Source organism: Bombina bombina, chromosome 6, assembly GCF_027579735.1.
Source record: "Bombina bombina isolate aBomBom1 chromosome 6, aBomBom1.pri, whole genome shotgun sequence".
Classification (NCBI taxonomy): Eukaryota; Metazoa; Chordata; class Amphibia; order Anura; family Bombinatoridae; genus Bombina; species Bombina bombina.
In genome coordinates, this window is record NC_069504.1 from 924,662,703 (window position 1) to 924,687,390 (window position 24,688).

At 39.3% G+C, this 24,688-nt stretch overlaps 1 protein-coding gene across 1 annotated transcript in view; it reads right to left on the minus strand.

The window, feature by feature from the left end:
* DOCK2 (dedicator of cytokinesis 2) overlaps positions 1–24,688 on the minus strand; it is a 1,640,323-nt gene that overhangs the window by 1,016,283 nt on the left and 599,352 nt on the right. The window contains 1 exon segment of the mRNA XM_053718563.1: positions 11,352–11,458. Coding sequence (XP_053574538.1) covers positions 11,352–11,458 — 107 coding nt within the window.

A 24,688-nucleotide genomic window follows, 5' to 3' on the forward strand; every position in this document is an offset into this window, starting at 1 on the left:
CTTAGGAAACAGAAAACGCTCCCCACTTGGAATGACGTAGATAAAATAATGACCTACTTAGAACTTATGGAAGGCCCGATATTCAACCAACAAAACAAATCACTTCTGCAAACGCAGATATGGGAGGTCTGGGAAACAGTCAGGTAGACCCTGGAGAGCAGCTAGGAAATTAGTAGATACACCTCAAAATAGTCTTAACGTAGTAGGCAAGATAACTTTGACCGGGAACGGAGGCCCTCACATCTTGCAGGCCCACTCCCTGCACTTGTCCCCCTCTTTCCCCTTCTTCGTTTTTTTTTTTTTCTCTCTTCCCTCCCCCCCCCCCCCCACTCCTAGCCTTTTCTATCCTCTCCTCCTTGGTTACTCTTATCAGTAGCTCATGTTTGATAATGGATGACTATTTCTGTTCCATTGCGCATTTATGTTACACAGACCTTGATACTGATACATGCTAACAAAATGAATAGTTGTGCCAGCCCCACTTGGCTCCGCACTCAAAATGTCATACAGTTGAACCCTGGTTTTTAGCTAGGCAAATACAACCATGTTTGCTATATTTGATGTATGAAGTCATTTCATTTGTTTTTGATGTATAATGCCTATATTTTATCCAATAAAAACGTATAAAAATAATAATATTTAACTAGTGTTTGCGATGCGGGAGTGCGGCAGTTTAGGGGTTAATATGTTTATTATAGTGGCGGTGATGTCGGGAGCGGCAGATTGGGGGTTAATAATTTTATTTTAGTGTTTGCGATGTGGGAGGACCTCAGTTTAGGGGTTAATAGGTAGTTTATGGGTGTTAGTGTACTTTTTAGCACTTTAGTTATGAGTTTTATGTTACAGCTTTGTAGCGTAAAACCCATAACTACTGCTTTTCAGTTTACGGTATGGATCTTGACGGTATTGGCTATATCGCTCACTTTTTGGCCGGACAGGCAAACTCTTAAATACGGGCGCTATGGAAGTCCCATTGAAAAAGGACGTTTTGAAAGCTGCGGTAGTTACGTCGCGTTACGGCCAAAAAAGTTTGCGGTACAGATATACCTGCAAGACTCGTAATACCAGCGGTAGTGAAAAAGAGCCATAACGCTGCTTTTTCGCTCATAACGCAAAACTCGTAATCTAGCCGATACACAATTCCAATGAGCTATATATATATATATATATATATATATATACAGTATATATATATATATATATATATATACAGTATATATATATATATATATATTGGACAAGAAGAGGAGACAAAATGTAGGCGCAAAAAATAGGACAGAAATATATATATATATATATATATATATAAATATGTATGTATAAATAAATATATACCTATATATATACATTGGATCACAAACCTCAACAAAAATAATTACAGGAGAAATTAAGAAATTAAGCAGCTTAACTCAAAAATAAGATGTGAATATTAACAAAAAAATCTTATGCAATCTTGTGGAATGTGTATACAGAAAAAAAAGAAAACAATGGGGATGAAAAAGCTCTAATTCTACAGTTTTGACAGATGTGTATAACATATGATGTACATAAACAATGCTGTATAAAAGGTTTTAACCACAAATGCTAGGATATTATAAATGGATTCCTGATTTATGGTTTTTAAATAAATATAAACCAGCTAAATATCTGGTAGGTGTATATATACGCACACACAAAGATTAAATATAGATAGAAGATCTAATGTCTCTATATACAGTTCATATATAGTTGGTAGAAATTCCAAGATGTAAATTAGTATAGGAAAATCCCAGAGGAGTACTTCTGGAATGCCTACTTACAGGATCTGACCTCAATCCTATGAGGTAAGTGGTCGGCATTGGGGGATAACACTCTTAGTGTGCACCTCTGATAGCTTTGTTCCAAGGCTTCATTTTTTGGTGGTAAGCAATCCCTCCGGTGCTTCTTGTAGTAAGGTAAAATTCCCAAATGGTTAATGGCTCCTAGACCTTGGTTTTTCTTATGGATTTATCTGCACAGATGACAGGATCCTCCCTGTGCCTCCTGCAGTATGATAGACTTCCAGAATTTTCTCTCCCCAGTGCATATATGGATAGAGAGGAAATTAAAAGCTGCAAAAATACTAAAATAATACTAATACTAAAATAACATCTATGGATTTTAAGATGTTATTTTAGTATTTTTAAATATGTTATTATTAAAAAATATTTTACATCTGTTCATGTATGAATGGATTTTAGGATGAAAACTGGACCTCTCATATATATGTAATTTTTAAATATTTATATTTGTTTTAGCTCAATCTTTTAGAGAATCCAACCAAAATATAAATTTAGTGTAGAAATAATAAATTATCCTTAGTTTTCCAAAAAAGTTCATGAGCATGAATTTGTATTTTGTAATGATAAAAGTACAAATTTGGGGTCATGTAAGCAGTTCAATAAAATACAAATACTTTGTGCCTATAAGTACTTTGCTATTTTTGATTTCCTACCAAGTACAGAATGATATATTCTTTAATACCCTATAATTATCCGATCGCTTGATTCAACGTTTAGAAACGGAATTAATCATTTTGTGTAAATTTAATGATCAAACGCCTAATATTGGTACCGTATGATGAGATTATTTAATTTCAAAAAACTTTATAAATCCCAAAATTTATTAATCAGATATAAATGGCAGAACACCAGTGCACTTTGTTAAAATCCACCTCTGGTGTTCAATTCAATCAAGTTCCATCTATACTTAAATCATTCCATTACGAAACACATCACAATCGTTCTACAATATATACAAACATTAGAGCACGTGATTTGATTTCGACCTGTATTATTAGTTCTTCCGCATAACGATCATGTGACCGCTACTAACCAAGGGCGGTTCAGCTAAGAACACGGAAGCGAACCGCCATTATAGATTTAAACTAGACAACGAGCCGCCAATCAGTAGAAGTCTCTGATGAAGAAGGAGCTATTTGATATCCTTGGAAACGTGTTAGGCCATTACTAAACTATGATCTTTCATAACTGTGACTAGGTACACTAGTCAGTTAGCCTACCAGCATTCGGTCCTGAATTTATATGTAAGCTGTATAATTAGAAGTATCTATTATACCAACTGAAAGAAAAAACTGACTCTTTATTTAAAAGGCTCAATAAAAACCACATACATTATTGATGTTGAATAATGTAAGCAGGCATTTTTAAACTTTTTTATGTAAAATAAATTTGTTTTTACTATATCACACTATTGTGGCTTTTTGTTTCCGCTCTGTCCATATATCCACTGGTGAGAGCAAAATCTGGAAGTCTATCATACTGCTGGAGGCACAGGGAGGATCCTGTCATCTGTGCAGATAAATACATAAGAAAAACCAAGGTCTAGGAGCTATTAACCATTTTGGGAATTTTACCATACTACAAGACACACCGGAGGGATCGTTTACCACCAAAAAAACGAAGCCTTGGAACAAAGAGCTACCAGAGGTGCACACTAAGAGTGTTATCCCCCAGTGCCGACCACTTACCTCATAGGATTGAGGTCAGATCCTGTAAGTAGGCATTCCAGAAGTACAGTACTCCTCTGGGATATTCCTATACTAATTTACATCTTGGAATTTCTACTAACTATATATGAACTGTATATAGAGACATTAGATCTTCTGTCTATATTTAATCTTCGTAGTGTGCGTGTATATATACACCTACCAGATATTTAGCTGGTTTATATTTATTCAAAAAACATAAATCAGGAATCCGTTTATAATATCCTAGCATTTGTGGTTAAAACCTTTTATACAGCATTGTTTATGTACAGCATATGTTATGCACATCTGTCAAAACTGTAGAATTAGTGCTTTTTCATCCCCAATGTTCTACTTTTATATATATATATTACAGTAGTGTGAAAAGTAAAAAGTTGTTTGCTTTAAATTTCAAATCTAGTGAGTGTTGCTTCGCTACCACAACTTCTGTATGGGTTCTTTTGAGATGTAATTTTCCAAGCTGGATACCCTGGTAACTGACCATTAAGTGAGAGTGCCTGCCATTTTCAATTTATATATATATATATATATATATATATATATATATATATATATATATATATATATATATATATATATAAATATATATATATATATATAAAATTATATATATGTATATATACAGTATCTCACAAAAGTGAGTACACCCCTCACATTTTTGTAAATATTTTATTAAGTTTTATTAAGTTTTCATGTGACAACACTGAAGAAATGACACTTTGCTACAATGTGAAGTAATGAGTGTACAGCCTGTATAACAGTGTAAATTTGCTGTCCCCTCAAAAAACAGTGTAAATTTGCTGTCCCCTCAAAATAACTGAACACACAGCTATTAATGTCTAAACCATTGGCAACAAAAGTGAGTACACCCCTAAGTGGAAATGTCCAAATTGGGTCCAATTAGCCATTTTCCCTCTCCGGTGTCATGTGACTCTTATGTGTCACAAGGTCTCAGGTGTGAATGGGGAGCAGGTGTGTTAAATTTGGTGTTATCGCTCTCACACTCTCTCATACTGGTCACTGGAAGTTCAACATGGCACCTCATAGCAAAGAGCTCTCTGAGGACCTGAAAAAAGAATTGTTGCTCTACCTAAAGATGGCCTAGGCTATAAGAAGATTGCTAAGACCCTGAAACTGAGCTGCAGCATGGTGGGCAAGACCATACAGCGGTTTCACAGGACAGGTTCCACTCAAAACAGGCCTCGCCATGGTCGACCAAAGAAGTTGAGTGCACGTGCTCAATGTCATATCCAGAGGTTGTCTTTGGGAAATAGACGTATGAGTGCTGCCAGCATTGCTTCAGAGGTTGAAGGGTTGGGGGGTCAGTCTGTCAGTGCTCAGACCATACGCCGCACACTGCAACAAATGGGTCTGCATGGCTGTCGTCCCAGAAGGAAGCCTCTTCTAATGATGATGAACAAGAAAGTCTGCAAACAGTTTGCTGAAGACAAGCAGACTAAGAAAATGGATTACTGGACCATGACTTGTGGTCCGATGTGACCAAGATAAACTTATTTGGTTCAGATGGTGTGGCGGCAACCAGTTGAGGAGTACAAAGATAAGTCAAGCATGGGGATGGGAATGTCATGGTCTGGGCCTGCAAGAGTGCTACCGGTCCTAGGGAGCTACAGTTCATTGAGGAAACCATGAATGCCAACTTGTACTGTGACATACTGAAGCAGAGCATGATCCCCTCCCTTCGGAGATTGGGCCACAGGGCAGTATTCTAACATGATAACGACCCCAAACACACCTCTAAGATGACCACTGCCTTGCTAAAGAAGCTGAGGGTAAAGGTGATGGGCTGGCCAAGCATGTCTCCAGACCTAAACCCTATTGAGCATCTGTGGGGCATCCTCAAATGGAAGGTGGAGGAGCGCAAGGTCTCTAACATCCACCAGCTCAGTGATGTCTTCATGAAGGAGTGTAAGAGGACTCCAGTGGCAACCTGTGAAGCTCTGGTGAACTCCATGCCCTGGCGGCTTATGGCAGTGCTGGAAAATAATGGTGAACACACAAAATATTGACACTTTGGGCCCAATTTGGACATTTCCACATAGGGGTGTACTCACTTTTGTTGCCAATGGTTTAGACATTAATGGCTGTGTGTTGAGTTATTTTGAGGGGACAGCAAATTTACACTGTTATACAGGCTGTACTCTCACTACTTGTACATTGTAGCAAAGTGTAATTTCTTCAGTGTTGTCACATGAAAAGATATAATAAAATATTTACAAAAATGTGAGGGGTATACTGTATATATATACACACACATTTTAAATTGTTTTATTGTTATTATTATTATTAACATAATTATTATTATAATTCTTTTTATAGCGTCACAAAATTCTGTAGCGCTGAGTACAGGGATAGGGGTATACAATGAAAAGGATTTGTGATAAGATACAAAAACATAACAGATTAAACAATATACAGTACAAGACAAAAAAGGCCCTACTCTGAAGAGCTTACAGTCTACAGGTTGAAGTTGCAGAGACATAAGATTTGAAGTAGCTTGTCATGTGGGTTGTAGAAGTGGGTCAAGGCAGTTCAAGATTTGTTTTGGGTAGAATGAAAAACAGAGGAGAGATGGTAAGCCTCTCTGAATAGATGGGCTTTCAACGAGTGACTGAAGATATACAAGGTTGTGTATTATGGAGCAGGGTAGAGACTTCTAGAGGACAAGAGCAGCATGTAAGTAGTCTTGGAGGCGGGAGAGACTTAGGTCAGAGGTTCATCAAAGAGGACGGGTCAGAAAGCATTTGGAAATTAAAGAAAATATAGTTGGGAGTGAGGATGTTAAGTGCTTTATAGGTTAGGGTAATAATTTGAATTGTATTCTGGAGTGTATGGGGAGTCAGTGTGGAGAATTGCAGAGTAGAGCAGCTGAAGTAGATCAGCGACTTAGGTGGATGAGTCTAGCTGAAGCATTCATAATAGATTGGAGGGGGGAGAGGCAGTGTTTGGGAAGGCAATTTAGACGTAGATTGCAGTAGTCAATGCATGACAAAATGAGGGAATTAATTATTATTTTTTAAAGTTTCTTGAGTAAAGAAAGGTTGAATTATGAAAATGCTGCAGAGGTTTGCAGAGCAGGATTTGGTAAGCGCTTGTATATGTGTATTGAATTTGAGTTCAGAGTCAAGTGTGCCAACTAGACAGACAGACCTGGGTTAAGGTGTTAAAAATAGAGACTTCAACTGTAAGAGAAATGTCAGGTGTTGGAGAAAAGGGGAAAAAGAACCAGCTCAGTTTTAGACAGACTGAGTTGGAGGTAGTTCATTGAAATCCCAGAAGAAATTGCAGAGACAGTGTAAAGAGGGAGAGATATCAGGAGAGGAAAGATAGATTTGGGTATCATCAGTGTATAAGTGGTACTGAAAGATAAACTTGGAAGTTTTCCAAGGGTAGATGTATAGAGAGAAAAAAAGCAAGGGACCCAAGACAGAGCTTTATGGTACTCCAACTGAGAGGGGTAAAGGATAAGAGGATATGCTGTTAAAGGAAGCTATAAATGAGAGGTTTGAGAGATATGAAGCAAGCCCGGAGAGGGCTGTGTCTCAGACATCAAATGTGTGGATGGTCAACTGTATCAAAAGCAGCAAATAAATGCAGAAGATATTATAAGGAATAGTGTCCCTTTGCTTTAACTGATAGCAGATCATTTGTTACTTAAGTAAGAGCGGTTTCTGTTGAGTGCTGAGGGTAGAAACCAGACTGTAGTAGAATAAGTAAGGAGTTATTTGAGAGAAAATTAGTGATTATAGACTAGTAGTTCCAATAATTTGGAGGCAAGGGGAATTAAGGAAACCAGACAATAGTTATAAGGGTTGAAAAGGTCAAGCTGGGCCTTTTTTAGAATTGATGTGATTGACGCATGCTTGAAAGTATCAGGAAATGCACTAGTGGTGAGAGGTTGGTTAAAGAGATGAGTTAGGGCAGGGGTTAGAGAAGCAGAGAGAGTGAAATAGAGTCAAGTGGACAGGTTGTGTGATAAGCAGAAGATAGGAGTATGAGGACTTCTTCCTCTGTTAATGGAGGAAAGTAGCAGACAGTTGTGTTAATAGAAGGGGTGGATAGGAGGGCTAGGTTTGAAGGGTGTGAGGGAGAGATGTCTGTTCTAATTGTGCCAATTTTTGAAGTGATCAGCAATAATCTGAGCAGTGAGTTTGGTAGTGGGTGGAGATGCAGGCGGACATTGAAAGGAGTTAAAAGTTGAGAACAGTCTTCTGGGGTTGGATGCATGAGTTAACATAAGGGATGAAAAATATTCTTGTTTGGTCAGCCTGAGGGAAGAGCTGTATGACCTGAGGATAAATTGTAAGTGCAGGAAATCAGCACGAGTGTGTGATTTATCTACACTGATGTTTAGCAGTTTGTGAACATCTTTGAAGATAGCAGAGCTGTTTAGTGTGCCATGGCTTTCGTTGAGTGTACTGTAAGGACACAAGGTCTGGGCAAGAGAGGGATAAAATGTTGGAGAGTAGAGGTTTCAGTTGAGCAGAAAAGCCTGTGAGATCCAAGTCATTTAAATTCCTGTAAGGTGGCAGTTTTCTGGGGGCTTCTGAGGATGTTGCAAGTAGAGTAAGAGAGAAAGTTAGTGGATGGTGGTAAGACAGAAGAAAGAGGAAGTTACATAATGATTCTTATGATAACTAATTATTCATGTGCACTAACCTGACACCGCATTAGATCTACAGTGTGAAATCTGATGCACTTTATGCATATTTTACATTCCAATGTTTTTCACATATAAAAAAGAAGATATATATATATATTTTTGATAACCCTGGATACGCTGAAGCCAGGCGTGGGGATTATCTGTATTTCATGCATGTGTATTTCAAGCAGAGCACCAGGTCATTGAAAGGTTGGTGTGTGCTGTATCCTATATACTTTATATATATATATATATATATATATATATATATATATATATATATATATATATATATATATATATATATATATAATGTAAAACAAATATATACTGGTATAGGGATGGATAGATAGATATAATATATCTATTTAAAATAAAAATACAATTTTCCTGTATGTGAAGAACATTGGAATGTGAAATATTAATAACTCCTATTGGGTGTTAGGATAGGGGGTTTAGATGGTAGTGGAGGTTGTGGCGGTTTACCAGTTAATAGTGTAGTGGGTTAGTTTGTGATGGGGACTGTGATGGTTTAGGAGTTAATAGTGTAATGTGTTACTTTGCAATGGGGGTTGTGGTGGTTTAGGGGTTTCTTTGCAATGGGGTTGCGGCTGTTTAGGCTTTAATGGTGTAGTGGGTTACTTTGCGATGGGGGTTGCGGCTGTTGAAAAAGTAATAGTGTAGTGAGTTACTTTGTGATGGGGGTTGTGGAGGTTTAGGGGTTAATAGTGTAGTGGGTTATTTTGCAATGGGAGTTGTGGTGGTTTAGGGGTTAATAGTTTAGTGGGTTACTTTGAAATGGTGGTTTGTGGTGGTTTTGGGGTTAAGAGTGTAGTGGGGACTTTTAGGGTTATTAGAGTAGGGGGCTTATGGCAATTTGGGTTAGCATGCAAGTATGGGTGTTAGTTTTTTTCCCACTTTTCTTGCTCCTTCAACCTCTATGGGGAATACGTTAGCACTGTCACTGTATTCTAATTGCACTAGAAGTAAGCTGGTTAGCGAGCAAGTAAAAGCTTTTTACTTTAAACTTGTAATGTCCGACACACACAGACAGCACTATAACGGGAGCGCTAAAAATAGCACTCCACTTGTAAACTGGCTTTAAGTCTTCCTCCTAACGCATTATTTATTTGTAAGAGATAAGCAGCAACTGGAAGTTATAAAAGCTTGTCTATACCAGACTACTATTCTTAGCAGTATTAAATCTAGATTGCACCACTGAGCATGAGCAAAATTCACTATTGCAAATTAATAGCTACCCTTTGCCCTCAAAATGTATGTTTGCTTGTATGCATGCATTACTTATTTATTTGAACTTTTTAATGGTCAGTTTTACCCCCACATGATTACATTTGGTAAACAATACCAAAATAATTTGTTGCTGTATATTTAGAGGTATTTGTAGCAGGAATATGCCACTTAATACATCACCAGTCAGGCCTCATTTTGAAAACTGTCTGCAGTTTTGGAGGTCAGAAAAATATAAAGAATATATTTTAAAGGAGTGATACTAAAATGGTACATTGTCTAAAACATAATTACAAAGACACACTCAATGACCTAAACATGTATAGCTTAGAGGAGAGGAGAATATGTGATATGGTAAAAACTTTTAAGTAAACTATATGGCCAAAACTATGTTTACACCCTTACTAATTATTGAGTTCAGGTGTTTCAGATGCCAAACCCAATGCACAGGTGCATAAAATCCAACACATAACCATGAAATCTCCATAAACAAACATTGGCAGTACAATGTGCTGTACTGAAAAGTGAGTTTAGTGACTTTAAACATGGCACTGTTATAGGATTCCACCTTTGCCACAAGTCAGTTTGTGAATTGTTAGCCCTACTAGATCTGCTTTGCTAATTGTAAGGGCTATTATTTTGAAAAGTTTGGTGGAGGAGGGATTAGGAAATGTGGATGTTTATCAGGGTTTGTTTTTATGACTCCTAGTTCCAGTGAAAGGTCATATCTATGCCACAGGATACAAAGACATATTAGCCTATAGGGTGCTTCCAACTTTGTGGCAACAGCTTGAGTAACACCCTTTCCTGTTCCAGCATAACTGTGCCCCGTGCACAAAGTAAAATCCATGAAGACATGATTTGAGATGTTTGGTGTGGAGGTACTCAAATGGCCTGCACAGAGCACTGACCTCAACCCCATTGAACACCTTTCTGATGACCTAGAACACTGGCTGCACGTCAGACCTTTTAATCCAACATCGATGCAAAATTTCACAAATGCTCTTTTGGCTGAATGGGCATAAATTCCCACAGACACACTCCAAAATCTTGTGGAAATCCTTCCCTGATGGTTGGTGACTGTTATAGCTACAATAGGGGGGGGGGGGCATCTTCATATGAATTCCCATGGATTTGTAATGTGATGTTCAACAAGCTGTATAGTGGATATTAGGGGCTAGACTGAAAGAATTTTTCACAAAAGGAACAACTCTAGAACTAGGGGACAAGATATCAAGTTGAAGGGTAACAGATACAAGAGTAATTTTATGAAGCTCTTCATCACAGAAAAGAATGGTTGATTCATGGATTACACTTCTTTTAGATGTGTTAAAGACAAAAACAGGGGGACTTCAAGAATTCTTGAAATAAGCATAAGGCTATCCTACAAACTAATTAAGCTAATACTTTATAGGGAATGTGAACAGACTTTTTGAGTCTATTTTCTTATCTTCCATCAAACGTTATGTTTCTAAGTTTTAAAGTGTTATGCACCATCAATTGATTGGCTTTTATGAGTATTTTGTTTAAGATTAGTAAAACCTATAGGGAGGTCTTTAGGATTAATTATGCAGTCATTTTACAATGCAGTCTAGCAATGCTAGTGAATAATGCAATTTATGTGAAATGGGTAACCTATATAAGTTTTATTGTATGGCTGTAAAAAAATAGTATAACTGCAATTTTAGTGGTTGGATAAAATAATAGAGACTAAATTGTCCATCACAGCACAGTTTAATTCCCAAACAATATACCCTACACATTTCACATAAAGTTAAATATAGATATACCATCTTATCCTAAATAGCACTCATTTACATTTAAACGGACATAAAAATAATCTAGAGTGATGCATTTTGCTATGGAGACTGTGTAATTGGCCTAGTACAATTAAATTAATCACAATATATTCAGTACCTTGTTTCTTAAACAAGTTGCTGCGGACTATTTCATTCAGAGATTGCACTTTTTGTTGCTGTAGTTTCACGGGAGGAATGCAAGCATAGAATTCATAAAGAAGTTGGCTATAAAAAAATATAAGAAAATTAAGTTATGAGAAAAGGATTCATATAAATCATCTCATGAATACAAAAGTTACATTATAATTAAATCTATAAATTATAAATAAAATGCTACATATCTCATTTGTTAATTACAGCTAAAATATAGTGGTTTTGATTTCTACTATCAATAATTCTATCAAGAATTTTGTGTTGCATGCAAAGTTTAAGGACATGTAAAATGTTACATGGTCCAAATGTCACTTTAACCCTTTGTCACACTTCTAAATTGTTGCAAATTATGGCATCCAGGAGGTTAATTTTAAATCCTTACCTCTCCACCTGAGCACAAGATATTTTTATATGTCATTAATTCACAAATGTATTAGTACAAAAATGTGTCACTCTTCTCACTTACAAGCTCTACACAAAGCTATGTTCATGTTCTAATCAATAAATACAAGAAAAATTGTCAAGAATCCAGTATTTTCAAGCACCATTGGAAAAGCAGACAATTTTCTGCATGTCTAAAAAATAGTATAAAAAATCAAGATCATCTATCAAAGAGTCAGATTTAGGTTTGATTTTGTACTCTGCTGCCAATAAATCATGGAGAACTTATGGCCCTATTCAAAATATAAGTTAAGTACTGAATTATATAGTATTTCTGATTTGATTTTGATCTCTGATTTGTAACCATTACTGAAAAATAATGATATACTACAAAACGCTATACAATTGGAAAACTGAGAAAATATAAACACCTAAATTACGAGTTATGCACGCTATAGAAAAATAAACGAATGCAACAAAAGTTGCGTTATGTAACCCTCTATAGCGCAGCCATTACAAGTTTTGAAACAGCGGGCTTGTGCGTGCGATATGGCTGCGTTGAGCTCCATACCGCACACAATCCAATCGCTGTTTTGACGTGCTCGTGCACGCTTTCCGCATAGACATCAATGGGGAGAGAGGGTCAGAAAAAAGCCTAACACCTGTGATCGCGGAAAGAAAAACTCTGTAATGTAGCCCCATTGATGTCTATGGGGGAAAAAATAACATTTAAACCTAACACCCTAACATAAACCTTGAGTCTAACCACCCCTAATCTGCCCCCTACTGACATCACTGCCACCTACATAATTTTATTAACCCCTAATCTGCCGCCCCCTATATTGCCGCCACCTAAATAAAGCTATTAACCCCTAATCTGCTGCTCCCAATATTGCCTCCACTATACTAAAGTTATTAACCCCTATTCCCCTGCACCCCAACATTGCCCACACTATAATAAATCTATTAACCCCAAAACCTCTGGCCTCCCACATCACTACCACTAAAAAATATTAACCCCTAAACCGCCAGCCCCCCACATCGCAACAACCTAAATTAAACTATATTAACCCCTAAACCTAACCCCAACGTAACCCTAAGCCTAACCCTAAACCTAACTGTAACCCTAACCCTAACGTAATCCTAACCCTAACACCTCCTAACTTTAACATAATTAAAATATAGCTAAATTAAACTTACAATTATTAACTAAATAATATCTATTGGAAACTAAATACAAACTTACCTGTGAAATAAAACCTAAGCTAGCTACAATATAACTAATAGTTATATTTAAGCTATCTTAGGTTTTATTTTTATTTCACATGTAAGTTTGTATTTATTTTAACTAGGTAGACTAGTTAGTAAATAGTTATTAACTATTTACTAATTACCTAGTTAAAATAAATACAAACTTACCTGTGAAATAAAACCTAATCTGCCTTACACTAAAACCTCACATTAAAAAAAATAAAATTACAAAAAATATGAAAACCTACCATTACAAAAAATAACAAACAAAATTATCCAAAACAATAAAAATTATTCCTATTCTAATACCCTTTTAAAAAATAAAAATTAAACATCCCAAAATAAAAAACCCTAATCTAGAATAAACTACCAAGGGCCCTTTAAAGGGCATTTTGTAGGGCATTGCCCTACAGTTAACAGCTCTTTTGCTACAAAACAAAAACCCCCTAACAGTATACAAACCCCCACCCCGCAAACCCACAAAATAAAAATAAAGTAAAACCTAATCTACCCATTGGCATTTGTATGGGCAATGCCCTTAAAAGGGCATTTAGCTCTTTTTCCTGCCCTTAAAAAGGCATTCAGCTCTTTTATGAAATGCCCAAGCCCTAATCTAAAAAAAAAAAAAAACCCATCCAAAAATGAAAAAAACATAAATTATGCTTACCTGATAATTTCATTTCCATCAAAGGGAGGAGAGTCCATGGCTTCATTCATTACTATTGGGAATTAAGAACCTGGCCACCAGGAGAAGGCAAAGACACCACAGCCACAGGCTTAAATGCCTCCTCCACTTCCCTAATCCCCCAGTCATTCTGCAGAGGGAACCAGGAACAGTAGGAGAAATATCAGGGTATAAATGGTGCCAGAAGATGATGAAATTTAGGCCTGCCCAATGGAGAAATGGGCGGGAGCCGTGGATTCTCCTTCCCTCGATGGAAATGAAATTATCAAGTAGGCATAATTTATGTTTTCCATCTAATGGGGAGGAGAGTCTATGGCTTCATTCATTACTATTGGGAGGGCACCGCAGCCTGCAAAACCTTTCTCCCAAAAACAGCTTCTGCAGAAGCAAAAATGTAAAATTTGTAAAACTTTGCAAAAGTGTGTAAGGAGGACCAGGTAGCCGCCTTACAAATCTGCTCCATAGAGGCCTCATTCTTGAAGGCCCAAGAAGAAGCCACAGCTCTAGTAGAATGAGCCGTGATCCTCTGAGGAGGCTTATGTCTCGCTGTCTCATAAGCCAAGCGAATCAAGCTCCTCAACCAAAAAGACAAAGAAGTAGCAGAGGCCCTTTGCCCCTTGCGCTTCCCAGAATACACCACAAAAAGAGATGTAGACTGTCTGAAATCCTTTGTAGCCTGAAGATAAAACTTCAAGACAAGAACCACATCCAGGTTATAAAGTAACCTCTCCTTAGAAGAAGAAGGGTTAGGACAAAAAGAAGGAACAACTATTTCCTGATTGATGTTACGGTTAGACACCACCTTGGGGAGAAACCCCAACCCAGTGTGAAGTATAGCCTTATCTGCATGAAACACCAGATAAGGAGGATCACTTTGCAAGGCAGCTAGTTCAGATACTCTGCGTGCTGATGCAAAAGCCAACAGGAAGAGAACCTTCCAGGACAGAATCTTAATGTCTAAGGAATGCATAGGTTCAAACAGAACCCTCTGCAAAACCTTAAAGGGATACTAACCCCACATGTTTTCTTTCATGATTCAGATTTTTTAAGCAACTTTCTAATTTACTCCTATTATCAATTTTTCTTTGTTCTCATGTTATCTTCATTTGAAAAAAGCAGTAATAAAAGGTTAGGAGCCGGCCCATTTTTTAGTTCAGCACCTTGGTAGAGCTACTGATTGGTTTTCTACATTTAGCCACAAATCAGCAAGTGCTACCCATGTGCTGAACAAAAAATGGTCTGGCTCTAAAGCTTACAGTACTGCCTTTTCAAATCAAGATAGCATGAGAACAAAGAAAAATTGATAATAGGAGTAAATTACAAAGGTGCTTAAAATCTCATGCTCTATCCGAATCATGAAAGAAAAAAATTGGGTTTAGTATCCCTTTAAGGACTAAGTTTAAGCTCCAAGACAGAGCCAGCTGTCTAAAGACAGGCCTGATCCTAGACAGAGCCTGAACCAAAAATTGGATGTCAGGGAGCTCAGCTAGTCTCCTATGCAACAAAACTGATAATGCCAAAATATGTCCCTTTAAGGAACTAGTGGCAAGACCCTTCTCCAAACCATCTTGAAGAAAGGATAGAACCTTATGCCAAGGATATCCATGCTTCTCACACCAGGACAAATAAGTCCTCCACACTTTATGATAGATGCGACGAGTGACTTTCTTCCTTGTCTGAATTTGTGTATCAATCACACGTTCAGAAAAGCCTCTCTTGGCTAAGACTAGGTGTTCAATCTCCATGCAGTCAGCCTCAGAGAATCTAGATTTCGATGTTGAAAGGGACCCTGTTCCAGCAGGTCCCTGCGACAGGGTAACCTCCACGGCAGAGAGGATGACATCCCCACCAGATCCACAAACCACATCCTACGTGGCCACGAAGGAGCAATCAGTATGGCCGAGGCCCGCTCCTGTTTGATGCATGCCACTACACGAGGTAGAAGTGGTAACAGTGGCAAAAGGTAAGCTAGGCTGAATCCCCAAGGAACCACTAAGGCATCTATCAGCTCTGCCTGGGGATCCCTGGACCTCGACCCATATCGAGGTAGCTTGTAATTGAGTCTGGACGCCATGAGATCTATCTCCGGCATACCCCATCTGAGACAAATCTCCGCAAACACCTCAGGGTGAAGAGACCATTCCCCCGGATGGAAAGATTGCCTGCTGAGAAAGTCCGCTTCCCAGTTGTCCACACCTAGAATGTGAACCAATGAGAGTGAGCAGTCGTGGGACTCCGCCTACTCCAGTATCTGAGAGACCTCCCTCATCACGAGGAGGCTCTGTGTACCCCCCTGATGGTTGATATAAGCCACCAAGGTAATGTTGTCGGTCTGGAATCTGATGAAACTGACAGACCCCAGAGAAGGCCATGCCTTCCAGAGAAGGCTATGCCTTCAGAGCATTGTATATTGCTTGTAGTTCTAAGATGTTGATCGAAAGGAGAGACTCCTCCCTGGACCACTTTCCTTGTGCCTTCCTGGCACCCCAAACAGCCTCCATCCGTCAGACTGGTGTTCATGGTCACAATCTCCCAGGATGATCTCAAGAAGGATGTCCCCATGAACAGTTGCTCTGGACAAATCCACCAAGAAAGGGAGTTCCGAGTCAGAGCATCCATGGATATCAGCTGTGATAAATCTGAATGACCGCCGTTCCACTGACTCAACATGCACAATTGAAGAGGTCTAAGATGGAACTTGGCGAATGGGACAACATCTATGTTTGAAACCATGAGACCTATCACCTCCATACATTGAGCCACCAATGGGCTTGTGGAGGACTGAAGGGCAAGATAGGTGGATGCAAGCTTCCTGTGTCACTGATCTGTGAGAAATATCTTCATGGACATAGAGTCTATTATCGTGCCCAGGAACTCCACCCTGTTCTGGGAACCAGGGAACTCTTTCCTGAGTTGATCTTCCAACCGTGAGATTGGAGCAGAAGAAGAAGAGCCCTCAAATGATCCTATGTGAGGCTGAGTGACAGCGCCTGAACTAGGATGTTGTCCAGGTATGGTGCCACTGCAATGCGCCTGGATCTGGCCACTGCAAGAAGCGCCCCCAGAACCTTCATGAAGACTCTCGGTGCTGTTGCCAGACCAAAGAGAAGGGCTACAAACTGGAAGATGTCCCTCTTCAACTAGGGGCAGAATAGATCTGATTATTTCCATTTTGAACGATGGAACACTCAGAAACTTGTTTAAACACTTTAGGCCAAGAATCGGGCAGAACGTGCCCTCCTTCTTTGGAACCACAAAAAGGTTGGAATAGTTCCCAAGACCCCTTTCTGCTAGGGGTACTGGTATGATGACCCTGAGAGAGGCGAGATCTCTCACACACTCTAGAAAGGCCTCTCGCTTCTCTGGTCTTGAAGACAGGTTTGACAGGAGGAATCTGCCCTCGTGCGGATGGGATCTGAACCCTATCCTGTAACCCTGGGAGACAACTTCTAGAACCCAAGGGTCCTGAATGTCCTGCAACCATGCATCTGAGAATAGAGATAATCTGCCCCCTACATAATCTGGAGACTGGTCTGGGGCCGCCCCTTCATGCCGAATTCATCTCGGCAGGCTTCTTGCTCTGCTTAGACTTGTTCCAAGATTGAGCCAGCTTCCAAGATCCCTTGGACTGGTCAACGTTTGTGGTGGGTTGCTGGCGCTGGGCCTTGTCTGCACGAAAGGGACGAAAAGTAGCGGTAGGAACGCTCCCCTGCCTTCTGTAACTGTGGATATGATCGAATCCAACCTTGGACCAAACAGGATCTTCCCTTGAAAAAGCAGGGACAACAGCCTTGAATTAGAGGTCATATCCAAAGAGCAAGATTTTAGCCACAGAGCTAAAACAGAAAAACCTGACACCTTAGCATTCAGGCGAATAATTTGCATATTGGCATCACAGATTAAAGAATTGGCGACCTTCGGTACCTTAATCTTCTCCTGTATCTCGTCGATAGAGGTCTCCCCCTCGACCATTTCACACAGGGATTCACACCAATATGTTGCAGCCGCTGCTGGCTGAAAAACAAACCCCATGTGATGAAACATCTTTCTCAACATGTTTTCCAGCTTTTTATCCATGGGCTCCTTAAACAACAAACTATCCTTGAGGGGAATAGTCATCCGCTTCACAAGCATAGAGATAGCCCCATCCACCTTAAGGATGGTCCCCCTCAGCTCAAGCTGAGAGTCCGGAAAGGGGAACAGTTTTTTAAAAGAAGAAGAAGGGGGAAAGGGCAAACCTAATCGCTTCCATTCGTTCATAATAATATTTGCCATCTTAACGGGAACCGGGAAAGTCTGAGGTACTACCCTGTCCTCGTATACCTTGTTAAGCTTAGGAATCGCAGGTTCCTCTGGGATCTTAGTTTCCAGAACCTCCAGAGTAGCAAGCACCTGCCACAGCAGAAAGCACAAAATCTCCATCCTAAACATATAACCAGGCTCCTCCGCAGCCGGAGGTTTAGATGACATGGACTCCGCCCCAGAATGTGCCTCCTCCGAAGAGTAGGAGTGGGCCTTGTCATCTTATAGAGCCTCTGGATCTTCCATCGGTGTAGACAAACCCTGGGCTGGGCCGCCATGATACACCCTACACTTGCGCTTAGCAGAACATGGTAAGGCATGGATCACTTTCGAAACTGCCGGTTCCAGTTGGTCTACAAAGTTTGATGGCCAATGAATCTCTCCCAAAGGAGTAACGGTTGGACCCTGGGGTGCTGCATGTGCAATTGGAGATTAATGTAGGGAACATACCTCACGGGACGAAGAACCCTCAGAGGTGGACGGCTCAGTAGTACTATACATACATTTACATTTAGATGTTGTAACTTTATCAAGGCATTTTGAACATAGTTGAGCAGGCTGATCTACCAGAACCTCCTCACAATAAACACAGGAATGAGACTTTGTTAAAGATGGAGAGCCCTCTAACGTGTCAGAGTCCTCCATAGCTTGCGCTCTTATTCAGACTACCTTTATTTACAAAAAGCACCTTTATACCACCAATGGCTGGGGCACTCACCACCTCCTAGGACCTGGACTACAGAAACCGCTACGTCTCCTGCGCCACAGATCAACAGAGAAGGAGAGATAGGCACACCCAGTCACATGGAGTGCCTGGCAAGACCGCCTCTGCACTAGGGAAAAACGCACCAAAAATGGCAGCACAAGATTTCCGCAAGTAACCTGAAAGTTCCACACATTGCCAGAGCCCCATCTCGTACATAATGCAGCAATGACACAATAAACAATATCATGTATAAACCCCCCTGTTCAATAATCCCCTTTCCAGGAATATTAACCCTTGATTGGGTAAAGATAAAAAGGCGCCAAACTGTGACCCTGTATTCTATGTTATCACTATTAATAAAAAATGAAACAATCTTACCAGAATCTACACCATGGAACAGGAACATGGCCCTTCAAGTGTGACAGGTTAGTAGCCTCGCTCCTGACATGGACTTGAGTGTAGAGAGCAGGCAGCGAAACTCGTCAATGCTGATTGCTTGTGGAGCTGTTAATATGAGTCGGGATGGTTTCGCAGAAAGACTCTCCCTGCATCTCCGGACTCTAACTTTCGCCCAGGTTCTCACTGAGAGGCTGACAGGACTACTTAAAACTCCGGTCCCAAATCGAAGAGTACTACCCTCCATAAGAGACTACTCCGAAACTCCGGCACTTCTCTGCCATCCTCCTGTGATGAAAGGCAAACAATGACTGGGGGATTAGGGAAGTGGGGGAGGTATTTAAACCTTTGGCTGGGGTGTCTTTGCCTCCTCCTGGTGGCCAGGTTCTTAATTCCCAATAGTAAGGAATGAAGCCGTGGACTCTCCTCCTCTTTAGATGGAAAATACATTACACAAAATAACAAACAAATTATCAAAAATAATAAAAAATATTCCTATTCTAATACCCATTTAAAAAAAAAAAAAACCTAATCAAGAATAAACTACCAATAGCCCTTAAATCAGCCAATAGAATTTCAGTAGATGTCATCCTATTGGCTGATTTCAACAGCCAATAGGATTTCAGTAGCTCTCATCCGATTGGCTAATTTTAATTTCCAAAATCAAAACAGCCAATAGGAGGGGCGTGTCCGTGTTGTGTCTGAGACAGGACGCATTTTCTGCAGGCTCTGGCTGATTGTATCATAATCCGCCGATTATTACATTTTTACAGCAAGATCATACATCTATTTTACAAAGATTCCATGACTGCATGAGTCGTGGACCGACACTTCAATTCTTGCTTGTGAATATGAATCTGGGGACTCAGATCGGAAAATTGAGGCCTAGAGCGGCAGCTCACTCCTAGGCATACACCTCCCCCCCCCCCCCCGAGAAGAAACGGGGCTACAGTGCTGCCATTCTGAACTGGCTTACTGCAATTTCTTCACCCACCCTAGTAAGCGGAGAGCAGGTCACGAAACCACAAAAATCTGCCTATTATAGAAATATCTTGGGGTTACTTGACCACCCGATCATGGCGAGTGAAAACTGCTCACTGCAATACGACGAGCATTTTATAAAACTGGAACAGCTCATACAGAGGCTAATTGAAAAAGCTCCATATGACTTTCGATTCAGCATGTACCGGCAAGCTCAACCGACACATCCGTTACACAGAGCACTGCTGTCATGGCGCAACAGCCTCAGGACGATATGTCGACAGCACAAAAAATCCTCTTAGACAGCAACAGAGAGGAGTATGATTATAAGACCTACTACCCTGAACCACTCTTATCCCAACCCGCTAAAGGAGCAGACCTACGTGGGGGCTTTGAGACTCAGTCCGAGTGGCCTCTACAACTAAGAGCATTACGATATCAGCTACAGGAAGGGTGCATAGCAACTCACAGGGAAGAAGACAAGACCCGACAAGGCACCACAACCTTATTCCTGGGGAATACTGCAGCACTAGCCCTATGGAGGCCTCCTAGAGGATCATCTCCTCGGAAAATACTAGAGATGCTGGGGAGCATAACCGGTCAGAATGTCGTTCACGCATTGACCACACCGGGTGAGAGCGAAAAACGGAGACAGTTTTTTGACCCAGGTGGACTAACACGGTGCCTGCATAGTGCAAGTCGTCTGCCGAGATCAGGTAAGGGGTAATGTGTAGAGGCCCCTTTTCAGACAATCTATAGCAGTTGGCGTCCGCTGGCAGAGACTGCATGTTAGCGATTATCTGGGGATTTTTTCATAGTTTAATAGAGACTGCAGATGCCTAATCGTTCGTATCCCCTCCACAGACCTGGGAGTTCACAATAACTGCAGTAAGAACTTAAACATACAAACAGGACGCCTAGACCGGCTATTTGAGGACATCTGATTGCTGAAATACATTATAAGTGGACAGACTATACCAGCTCAGGGCTGAGTATATAGTTGAAGTTATTGTTCATGTTGCTATATTTGTCTCTCCCCCAAAGGAGCAGTAATAGGCTAATGAGCGCATTATAGAGCAATACCTCATTCCATGCACTAACAGGTTAATTATGCTCTCTTTTCTGTGTACTAAGAATTGAGCTGTGTATCTGGAGTAAAGACATGGTTTATATACTTAGGACAGCATTTATATATAACCGCACAAGCTTAAATCATACACTTCCCATAATTTACACCCCTCCTATAACAAATTTTAGGTCCCACATATAATTGATTTAGTTCTAGCAACTATAAGCCCAATTTAGAGTAATAACTTGAATGCCCTACATATATCACTACATTGCAACAGTTGTGAATTAACGGCTTGCCTCCCTTACTCCACAGTTTTCCCTCCCCCCACCATTTTATATATACCCATTAATGTTTATGTTCATTTGTTATGGATCCAAGAGTGGTCCGCATAGTTTGAAAATGGGGATCTATTAAGACATATGGCACATTGTAAAGGTGTTTTCAAGCTTCTAAGTGAATGTACAGAACTAGCCTCACGCCTTAATTACAGTATTATCTATTTATGGATATATGTGATATAGCATTGTATTGTATCAACTTTGATGTATGAGGTTCACATTTCCCAGTTCCCCCCCCCACACCATTTTATACATACCAATTAATGTTTATGTTTATCTGTCATGGACCCAAGAGTGGTCCACATAGTCTGAAAATGGGGATCAATTAAGACATACGGCATGTTGAAAAGGTGTTTTCAAACTTCTAAGTGAATGTACAGAACCAGCCTTACGCCTTTTTTATAGTGTTCTCTATTTATGGATATATGTGACATAGCATTGTATTGTATCCACCTTGATGTATGAGGTTCACATTTCACCTACATTTTGTATGTCTATCTAATCAAAATAAAGTTCTTTTAAAAAGTAAAAAAAAAAAAAAGCAATGACCGAAATAAAATGCTAAAATGAAAAAAAAAACAAAAAAAAACAGCCAATAGGAATGCAAGGGACGCCATCTTGAATCACGTACCTTGCATTGAAGATTCAGTGTACGGCGGCGACCGTATGAAGAGGATGCTCCTCGCCGGATGTCTTAAGGATGGAAGAAGAGGCCGCCTGGATGAAGACTTCTCGCCACCTGGATGAGGACTTCACCGCCTGGATGAAGATCGTTCAAGCGGGACTTTTAAAAACTGTAAGTGGATCTTCGGGGGTTAGTAATCGTTTTTTTAAAGGTTTTTTTTAGGTGTTTTTTTTTTTAATTTAGGGGTTGGGCTTTTCGTAAAAGAGCTAAATGCCCTTTTAAGGGTAATGCCCATAGAAATTCCCTTTTCAGGGCAATGGCTAGCTTAGGTTTTTGTTAGAGTTAGGTTTTTTATTTTGGGGGGTTAGTTGGGTGGTGGGTTTTACTGTTGGGGGGGTCTTTGTATTTTTTTTACAGGTAAAAGAGCTGTTTAACTTAGGTCAATGCCCTACAGAAGGCCCTTTTAAGGGCTATTGGATTAGGTGTAATTCTTTTTTATTTTTGATAATTTCGTTTGTTATTTTTTGCAATTTAGTCTTTTTTATTTTTTGTAATTAGATAGTTTGCAATTTTTATAGTAGTGTTAGGATTTTAGTTTAATTTAATTGGTAATTAGTTTAATGTTAGTTTAATAGTTATATTAGTTTAATTGTTAGTTTAAACTTAATTTTTTTAATTTGACAGGGACACTAAACCCATCAGAAAAGTTACCTCCATTAGCCAGATCAATATAAATACATACTTTTTGTAAATATCATTGCGCTTCATATGTTTACCCTTTCTGAGAAATCATCACCCGAAATTTAATAGAATTCCGAACCCACCGCCAGCTATAACTTCTAATCCTCCATTTGAGACTGATAACCCAAGTTATCAACATGGCGGATTATCGCCGATATGCGCATGCGTGATTTTAGCAAACGTCACTGAAAGAAAACATGCAGAGCCGCTTATCAAATCAATATGTGCATGCGAACAGTGACAACATCGCAAGTTAATGAGATGTAATTATTGAAATTACTATTGTTACGTTTGTTGTATCGTGCGCCTCCCATATTTGAGGGTTGGCTGATATGACGCAATAGACGAATATTAAAATGAATATTTCTCATGTTTAGAAACTTCGTTTCAGACTACAAATAGGTATTTGAGGCTATGTAAACATGTTACATATGATATTGATGGTAAGTTGGTGGAAAAAAAACAAAAGTTTTGGAATCCTTTAAGATAGGGAAATTGCAATTTTAATATAAAGCTAGGGGGCGTTAGGTTTAGGGGTTACTAGTTTAAATTAGTTTATTGAGATGTGGGGGCTTTCAATTTAGGGGTTAATATTTTAATTTAGTATAGTTCTTTGTGGGGGGCTTGCGGTTTAGTGGTTAATAGGTTTATTATAGTGGTGGCGGTGTAGGGTTTAATAACTTTATTATAGTGGGGGTGATGTGGGCGGACAGTAGATTAGGGGTTAATAATATTTAAATAGTTTTTGTGATGCGGGAGGGCAGTGGTATAGTGGTTAAAAACTTTATTATAGTGGTGACGATGTCGGGGAGGGGAGGAATATGGGTTAATACATTTTATTAGTGGTGGCAATGTCGGGAGCGGCAGATTAGGGGTCAATAACTTTATTATAGTATTTGCGATGCGGGAGGGCCTCGGTTTAGGGGTTAATAGGTAGTTTATGGATGTTAGTTTACTTTGTAGCAGTTTAGTTATGAGTTTTATGTAACAGTTTTGTTACGTAAAACTCATAACTACTACTTTTAGATTACCAAACGGATCTTGTCGGTATAGGCTGTAACGCAAGCTTTTTAGCCTCACCGCAAAACTCATAATGGCAGCGCTATGGAAGTCCCATGACTATGTGTGCGGGGCTGACGTTGTGTTACAAGCTAAAAGGCTTGCGGTATAGCTCTGATAAGACTTGTAATGGCTGCGGTGCTGTTTTAACACTGAAATGGCCATTTTTTCAGCGTTAAAACACGAACGCACAACTTGTAATCTAGCTGTTAGTTTTTTATATATTTTTTTTTATGTAAAAATAATATTATCATTATATAACAGCATATGGAATCTCAAATGCAACCAAAGTAATCAAGTCTGTAGCTATAATTATATGGGTAAACATCAAAGACAGTATAATTTATGTCAACATAGGATATTAAAATTATGTATTCAGGTAGCGTATACTTTTTATAAAAAGGTGATCTGTAATATGGCATTAGTAAAGCTTTAACATTTTTTACAGAACATAATAAAAAATAAAGCTAAAGATTAAAATGTGTTATTATTTTAAAGAGACCTGGACATTAAAACTTTCATGATTCATACACAGTGTACAATTTTCTCAATTTACTTTTATCAAAATTTCCTTTTTCCTAGTTTTCATTCAGGTAGATTACAAGTTTTGCGTTTGTGTTTTAACGCAGCCATTCGACCGAAGTTAAGGAGAGAAAGGAAAAACCAAGGTGCAGAGGTGTCTGAAGTTTATAGTAACCAACAACCTGTCTTTCAAAAACAGGGCGGGCCGTGGACTCATCGTGTCAAAAAAGAAATACATTTATC